At 50.4% G+C, this 8,802-nt stretch overlaps 1 protein-coding gene across 1 annotated transcript; it reads right to left on the reverse strand.

Annotated features, from left to right (window-relative positions):
• Positions 1-2,875: 2,875 nt before the first annotated feature.
• On the reverse strand, positions 2,876-5,974 carry LOC132513755 (proline-, glutamic acid- and leucine-rich protein 1-like). The gene is made up of 3 exons (XM_060138328.1): positions 5,541-5,974; positions 4,494-4,713; positions 2,876-2,978 (listed from the first exon to the last, which is right to left on the reverse strand). Exons 1-3 carry the CDS (start codon positions 5,953-5,955, stop codon positions 2,966-2,968), a joined length of 648 nt encoding a protein of 215 aa, XP_059994311.1. The 5' UTR covers positions 5,956-5,974; the 3' UTR covers positions 2,876-2,965.
• Positions 5,975-8,802: the final 2,828 nt, after the last annotated feature.

Consider the following 8,802-nt stretch of genomic DNA (forward strand, 5'->3'; position numbering starts at 1 on the left):
ATCTCCATAGTCACAAGGACGCCTAGGAAAAAAAGAAAAAAACTGAGGCTTGATTTCCCTGTCAGTTGAGACACTGATTGCAGAATTTGATTCCAGGAATAGGAATAACCTGCTTCCAAACAAAACAATTCCCACATGCCAGTGGCTGCATGAGATAACAGTCAAAGCTGACTTTCACTGGAAAAACACACTTTTCTGGAAGTGGGCCAACCTGGAGATAGGGTTCTAGTTTTGCATTTTGCCACTGTGTAACCTTGGGCCCACCCACCCTCCTCTAGGCCTCAGTCCCCACCCCTCCCCGCCCATATACAATTCAGATGCTTGGACAAACGAATATGAAATGGCCTTTTCATTTTTGACAAGCAAGTATTATCTCTACGAGGATGCCTTAGTGACCAGAGACAAGGGGTGCAGGACTAAGAGCAGTAGGGCTGAGCTCACCTGACCCACTGCTGTTGTGATGGTTAGTTATAGAGGGATCCCCCACGTAAGTAAGTGGGTTAGTTCCATGCGGATCCGCCACGTAAGTGAGAAGAAAGCACTTACTGCAATAGAAGGAAAAAGAGGGGGAAAGGAGAGGGGAAACGAAGGTGTGAAGATGCTCTGCTGGTGAAGAGAAGGAAGGAAAATAAGAGACATTTTAAAAATGTGTGATTCTAAAATGGTAAAAAAAAAACAAAAGAAAAAGGAAGGGGGTGCTGGAGAAGGGGTCAAGGTGGGGTAAAGAGTTAAATTTTTAGCTGTACAAAACCCTCAGCCACCCCAGGAAGTTCCATGCAACTAATGCTTTGCAACATGCTGGGCACAAGCAGTCCCAACTCTTTTCACCAAATACTGAAGGAAAGGCGAAGGGGGAGAATGTTTGTTTGAATATTCTAGTTCACCAAGAGTGAACCTGAAATCCATTTTGATTTCAACACTTTTACATGGCATGCCTCACAAGGTCCAGCGCTGGTGAATATGACTGAGGTTTATCTGCTCATTGCCCATCTGGCTTATGTGCTCTGAAGAAGCCTCTTTCTGACCTTGCTTCAGCAAGTTACCTGAGATGGGAAGGACGAAGGGTAGTGAATGAGTGGAAGCATTTCCTCTTTCTCTGAGATATTTCTATTCTACGTGGCAATGTTCAGGGTAGCGGAAAGAATAGAAAACCTCTAGAAAAAATGTAAGGCTTTTTCCCCCTCATGCTGGGCCAGAATGCTGGAGCGTTAGAGTGACCTGCTCTCCAGGGACTCACTGCCTTGAAGATCCGATACACTGACCGTTGCCTTCTTTTCCCCTTCAATGCTGTCAGCCAAGAACCCTCACTTCAACTGTGCATCCCTTAGCTATGGGAGGGGGGCTCCTGGAGCCCAATTTCTGTCCTGATGATGGACCAGAGCCGTGTCACAAAACGCACTGGTTGCACCTCCTCTATGCCTTCCAGAGGACAGGCACTCTGGTTCACTGGAGGCCCGAGGGTCTGGGAATGACCACCAGTCAACTATGTCCTGATTCCTCAAAGGTGTCCAGTACTTTGAAACTGCAGATTGAGCCTGGGTGGTCAAATTACTTCTTTCACCACAAAAAGCAAACTCGTGGGCATACGCTGTTTCAAGTGAAAAGCACATTTTGCGTTCTTGCAGAGGGGAGGCGCAGGGCGGGGTGCCCCACGCCGCCGACCCCCGGCCCAGCTCTCCAGCTGCCAGGGAGCTGGAGCTGCGGCTGACCGAGGAATGACTGCAGACGCCAGAAGGAGCACAGGGCTGGGCGGCACACAGGCTGTGCTAGGAGGTGGGAACGCGCATCTATTTGAAAAGCTCCTGGCGCCTGCCGGATTGGCTAAACTCGCTTGCCATCAGAGTGGGCGGAGTCAGTTGTGTGCCGGGCCTCGGGCCCGCCCAGCGGCAGCCGGAAGTGCTTCAGACCCCGCGCTGTCCGCAGTGGCCGGGTGAGTAGTCGGGTTGGTACGTAGAGTGAAGCTGCTGGGCTGCTGCTATTCTTGCCGCTGCCAGGCTCAGGGCCGCTGGTCGACCCCCACCCTCCGCGCTCCCCTTGGCCTGGATGTTCTCACCTTGACCTCAGACTTCTGGCCTCCAGAACGGTGAGAGAATAAATTTCGGTTGTTTTAAGCCACCTGCTTTGTGGTAATTTGTTACGGTAACCCTAGGAAACTAACACATCCCTCCCGGAGGTCTTTGTGTCTCAGGCCCCTGAGAATTCTAGTGTCTTCCTCAGTCCAGATCTTACCATCCTGTTCAGTTTACCTGCAATAGTACCAAGTCAGTGAATTAAGGCTGGTCCTACTGTGGGTGTAGTTAAACGTTTCCCCCATTGCTCTAAAGCAGCAGTTCTGAAACTTTAGTGTGCTTCAGTAGCACTTGGAGGACTTGTAAAAACCTGATGGCTAGCAGCCTACCTTCAGAATATCCAATTCAGCAGGTCTGGAGCAGGGTCTGAGAATTTGCATTTCAAACACGTTCCCAGCAGACACTGATGCTGCTGCTCCATGGCAGGCCACTAGCACCATCTGGTCTCCAGGCAAGCTAGGTCATCCATCAGTTTCTTTCAGTAACATATACTAGAGGCTGGGCCACCATCTCTATTGCCACACAAGTTGTTTATAATCTAATATTTCAATTTATTTGAGGCTGCTATAAAGGGATGTCAAACAGGCTTATCAACTAGTTGAAAGAAATCCCTTTCAATGACAGTAAGGTGGGCCGAAATAAATAGAACCAAGATACATTGGAGTCAGTGTTATTTATGTAAAAAAAAATCGAACTCTGCAGCTTATTCATCTCAAACAAGCTTTTATTTTCAATGTGAACAATACTGTCAAATTTATCTGTCAAAGGTAAGAATAAAGTCAGATGTCAGTTAATATCATTTTGGGACGTTGAAACAACATTTGTATTGTGGGCTAATGAAAACTAGAATATCCGTGAAGAACAAATTCTTCTTTTCTTTTGCTGTCCACTTCTTTTTATGCCTTCCAGCTGTAGGGTGGGAGAAGAGTCAATTAACAATTGTACACCAATAACATGCACCAGGGACTTTCTAAATAGGAGTCAATACTATGAACATCTGTTGGCTCTCCAAGGAGAAAACAAAACGTTTTCTTCTTGTAACCCAGACCCTTGGTTGTCAGGGTGCACATCATTTCATCACACCAACCTCATCTCTCTCTTGCCCACCACTATAAATGCTAGCTTTTGTTCTTGAAAGGCCACTCTGTGATTTAAATGTCTTTCCACCTTAAGAGCCTATGCTCCTTACACAAATCATAAATCCCTTATATTCCCAGACCTCTGGTTTCCGTATCTGTAAAATGAGAAAGAGGCTGTTATCAAACATCCGCAGGTGTAAAAATTAAGAAAAGGGGCTTCCCTGGTGGCGCAGTGGTTGAGAGTCCGCCTGCCGATGCAGGGGACACGGGTTCGTGCCCTGGTCCGGGAAGATCCCACATGCCACGGAGCGGCTGGGCCCGTGAGCCATGGCCGCTGAGCCTGCGCGTCCGGAGCCTGTGCTCCGCACGGGAGACGCCACAGCAGTGAGAGGCCCGCGTACCGCAAAAAAAAAAAAAAAATTAAGAAAAGGAGAAAGAAAGAGTGTGATAGTGCGAGAGAGAGAGAGATGAGAGAGAGAAAGGAAAAGATGAATGGGTAGAGGAAAGAGAAACTAAGACTGAATTACCAACTCAGTGATAGCCAATAATCTTACTATGGCTAATTTTCTTTTCTTTTGAATAAAAAATCTAAATTGAAGTAATATTTGTGAATTACTCATGAAATGCAGTCTTATTTGAAATCCTTAACTTTTTCCTACTTTGTAAGCAGTCACCTTCTCAAAGGCATTGTTATGCCAAGAGACTCCATTTCTGTGGCCAGGTGATGAAGGTACAGCTAGTGCACAGCCTGGTTGCTTTAGGTGCTTCTCCTCGTGGCCACTCTCTAAAAATATAGGTCTCTATATTTTAGACCTCTAAAAAAATATAGGTCTCTATTTCCAGGTCTGATAAATTTCCCATCTGTAGTAGACTTAAAGCTACAGGACAAAGGACTTGTGGCTGTAAATGAAATACATTCCACAACACACTTCCTTCTATATCATCTGGAATACAAGTACATTATTAACATTGTGTTCCCAAAAGTAAATTTCAACAATTTTTTCTTATTTACTTCACACAAAAAATTAAAAAAATGACAGATAGCTAGTGGGAAGCAGCTGCATAGCACAGCGTGATCAGCTTGGAGCTTTGTGACCACGTAGAGGGGTGGGATAGGGAGGGTGGCAATGAGACGCAAGAGAGAAGTGATATGGGATTATAGGTATTTGTATAGCTGATTCACTTTGTTATAAAGCAGGAACTAACACACCACTGTAAAGCAATTATACTCCAATAAAGATGTTAAAAAGATAAACAAAAAGTAGATTAAGGATGTAAACAAAACAAAACATAAAGCTGTTAGTAACAGGTATATGTCAGGAATGCTTGCACTATACAATAATACCTGTATTCTCCAGAGCTGCCCTCTGCTGAGACCATATCCAGCTTAGGTCCTTCTTCTGGTTTCTCATTTCCATCCTCTTTCTCTTCATCAGCGTTTTCATACTGATGTTCACTCTCTTCTTTACTGTCGAATGATACGGACTTTGGCATCACAAGGTGGTGGACAACATTTCCCGATTTAAAATCAGCAGGAGAATCTAGTTCTCTGCCCTCGGGAGGATCTGGAGAAGAAAAATATGTCAGAAAATAAATAAGTAAAAAGAACAGCTGGCCATGCTCCTACTGGTTGATACAACACTTCCATGGCCCGCACACTTCTTCTGCTTGACAGTTTTCACAACACGTTCCCCCTCTTTCCAGCAGATCTCACACACTGTGCTGCTGATTACTTCTGGCCCTTTGGAGAAGTGATCGAAATCATCTGATCCTGAGAGCATGTTTGTATGTTTCTGCCAGAACGTCACTGGAAAATGTTCACCCGATTTAAAGACAAATTCTACCGCGAAGCTCATTGATTCCTCAACCACTGAAAAGTGCCCCTGTGCTGTTTCATCATTTCCTCAGGTCATCCTACTGAGAACCTTTACGTTTTTAGAAGCCCGCCAGCCAAAAGTGAGGTATGCCATTTGTTTGCCCCTCGGGTGGTAGAAGGCAGCATACTTTTTCTCAAGATCCTAAAGGTCTTTAGAGAATTGGGCTTCTACTTGTGCATATCGTGCCTAAAGGTTTTTGAGAGCTTTGACCCGCTGCCTAACCGCCAGAGGCCAGCGCTGAGCGCGGCCTGCCTTTGAAGCTGATGCCCCAGCCGGGGCTGCAAGGGCCTGAGGTCTGGGCTGCCCCTCACCAGCTTCGGCTCCGTCGTCGGGACCACACGCCCCATCCTCCGAGGACTCGGAGGTATCAGCCAGGACGTCGCCCGCCCAGAACTCGGCCTCCGAGGCAGCCGCCGCCGGTTCCTCTGCCTTCTGGGATGCCGCCCCCTCTGCAGGTTCCCGCGGCTCGCAGGGCGGGTTGCCCTCTGCCTGGTACTCGCTCCGCCAGACCTCACCTGCCTCTCCCAGGTTTTCCTGCCCCTGAGGAGGCACGGCATCTGCTGCAGGGCCCGAGGGCCATAGGCAGCGGCGCCTGACCATCACGCAGCCGGTTTTGGGGTCGACCAGGACACGGTAGGTGTAGTGCCTGGGCTGCGCATGGCAATGGACCACATCCCGGGGCAGGGACTTAGAACGCGCCGCAGAGGCCCCGTGGCCCGTGACCACTCCCGCGCCCTCCTGCCCATTATCGTCCTCCTCTTCTGTCTCTTTGTCCTCCTCGACCTCCTCCGCAGTTTCGTCCCCCTCTTCTGACTGATACACATCCTCCTCCTGGTCCTCGATGTCTAATTTAAACTCCTCCTCCTCCTCCTCCTCCTCCGTCTTCTCCATACCCTCCACCTCTTCTTCCATGTCTTCCTCCATCTGCATCTCCTCCTCCTCCTCTTCCGTTTCTTCCTCCTCCTCCTCCTCAGTTTTGTCCCCCTCTTCTGACTGGTACTCATCCTCCTCCTGGTCCTCGAGGTCTAATTCAAACTCTTCCTCCTCCTCCTCCTCCTCCATCCCCTCCATCTCTTTCTCCGTGTCTTCCTCAATCTCCTCCTCCTCCTCCTCCGTCTCTTGCTCTTCCTCCTCCTCCTCCTCCCCCTCCTCCTCCTCCCCCTCCTCCTCCCCCTCCTCCTCCTCCTCCCCCTCCTCCTCCTCCTCCCCCTCCTCCTCCTCCTCCCCCTCCTCCTCCTCCTCCCCCTCCTCCTCCTCCTCCACCAGCTCTGCATCCCAGTCTTCTTCCACTGGGGCCTGCGTGGCCTCCTGCCCACCATCCTCCCCGCCAAGGGCTCTGGAGGGCCTCAGGGAGGCCAGAAGGGCCGCAGCCCCCTCGACTCCATCCATCCCTCCCGAAGGGGATGCACGGACCCCGAGGGGACTGGGGTCATCACCCGCCCCTCCACCAGCTCCGTCCTGGCCACCTGGGATTAGCCCGTGCTTCTCTGTGGCAGACATGGCAGGAGGGACGCGCCAGACACGGATCGGGCTGCAGTGAGGACCGCGGGGAAAATGGCGGAAGCCGGGATGAGTGTCGCTGAGGGAGGGGACGCTGTTGGCGGCGGGGCCTCCGGGACTGGGTAGGGGCCGCAGAGAAGCCGGCTACATAGGGGACAGGATTCGGCGAAGATGCCTCTGGGGGCCCCGCTACGGGAAGGGCAGACGGCCTGCCCGTGGAGCGCCCCAGCGAGACTGGGACGAGGCCGCTGCGCACAGGGCCACAGGGCGGGAAAGAGCCTGACTGGCTGGCGACGGGAGGCGGACTTTAGAAGGGTCAACGAAGGGCCACTTCCTCCAGCGCTGGCTCTAAGCTCATTTGCCAGCAGCCAAGGATTGACAGCACCACCGTCCAATGAGTGATCAAGGTCTTCAGCTTCCCTGGAGGCCTTAAAGGCCCAGCTCACCCTGAGACTCTGTGAGCGCACGGGAATCCCTTCCTTTTCATTCCACCACTGCAAGCGCAAAACTACAATGTCCCTAAAGGGCGGCGCCCTGGGGTATGGGAACCTGCATGTGTTCCCCAATTGCCACCCTGGGGTAGCTCACGCTGATAGAGACGCACTTAGTTCAAAAACGAGAGAGAGAGAAGGTGTATAGATCAAATCTCAGCAACGCTTAAAACCTCCCACAACAGAGAGCAAGAGAATTTGGAGGTTTTAATGCTGTTAAGGCTACTTAGAAAAGGACATACAAAGTCGATATGGATGCAGTGAGAATGGAGAGTGGAAGAAGCAGTAAAGACAGGAGCTGGACAGTGTTTCATCAGGGCTCCCCAATTCACTTGCAGCCTCCAAGAAATGAAGACAGAGAGAGAGAGGGAAGAGAGACAGAGACACACAGAGACAGACACACACACACACACAGAGATACTTGTTTTAAAGACTGGGCTGAGCACCTTCTCTGCACTGGATTGTGTACACTCCCTGCCTCCCAAATTCATACGATGAAGCCCATCCCCCCCTGCCCCCGTCCCCAGGAGATGGTATTTGGAGACCGGGTCTTTGGTAGGTCATTCAGTTTTGGTAAGGTCAGGAGGCTGGGGTCCACACATTGGGATTACTGCCCTTACAGGAAGGGACCATAGATGGTGCTCTCCGCCCACCACCCCAACGTGAAGCCACAGGAAGAAGGCGGCTATTTTCAAGCCAAAACGAGGGCCCTCACCAAGAACTCCACCATGCTGGCACCCTGACCTTGGGCTTCTTAGCCTCCAGAACTGTAGGAAATAAATAAATGTCTTGTTTAAGCTGCCCAGCCTAAGGCATTTTATTAGGGCAGCCTGAGCAGACTAATATAGCATGGCAGACGTTAACAGGACAGGCTTCCTAGAATCATTTCTCGCTCAACAGTCCGAGACTTTTTGTTGTACTCAGCCCCACTTAGCCGAGTGGTCAAGGGTAACGAATGCTGAAAACGAGGAAGAAATCGACAACTATTTTATGCTAATCCCATTTACTACTGTCGCTGGGCACAGAAGCAAGACTGGGTGTTAGCTGTAACTTCACGTTCAGGAGAACATAAGCTATGTCCCTTACTTCCAGTAAGCACACCGCCTTGGGATCCAGGACACCTAATTTGACAGACCCTAACGTTTCACAGATGGGAAACACACATTCTGCAGAGCGCTCCCGGGAAGGTTGGCGAGAAGAGCTGTGGTTGCCACCCTGAGTCAGTATGGACCCCTACCCCAAGTTGGGTTCAAAGGTCAATCAAGACTGGTGACACCACCCACACACACACTACCGAGACGCGATGCAAAGTGTATTCCTTACATGAGGAGGCTTCTGGGGGGAGAGCAGGGCAGCCTTTTCAAGCTGCTCCAAAAAAGACTTCAGAGAGTCAGGAAAGGAAGAAATTGCTTTGGGAGTTCTACTGTGATTAGTGGATGGGGCCAGCATGACAGTTCCCTTGTGCTGGCAGTAGCTAGTGTAGTTTGACGCCCACTCCTCCTGCCCTCCACCCTACAACCGTGCCAAAGGAGAGAGTGGAGTGTAGGGCGTTGGGGAAGAGGGAGGGTTGACGTTTAAAAGCCCTCAGCAGTCAAACATCACAGGATGCAGTCAGACCCTATACTACAATTCACCTCTGGCGTGTGACTGGCGACTGAAATGTGCCACTTTCGTGTAATGGAATTTGAACTTGTGGAAGTAAGCCACTCTGGAACTCTGAGTCCTGCAGCCTAAGGCCAGGTAGGGAGGCAAAAGGTCTACTGAAGGCCGTTCAAGAGCCCAGCGT

This window comes from Lagenorhynchus albirostris, chromosome X, assembly GCF_949774975.1.
Source record: "Lagenorhynchus albirostris chromosome X, mLagAlb1.1, whole genome shotgun sequence".
Lineage (NCBI taxonomy): Eukaryota > Metazoa > Chordata > Mammalia > Artiodactyla > Delphinidae > Lagenorhynchus > Lagenorhynchus albirostris.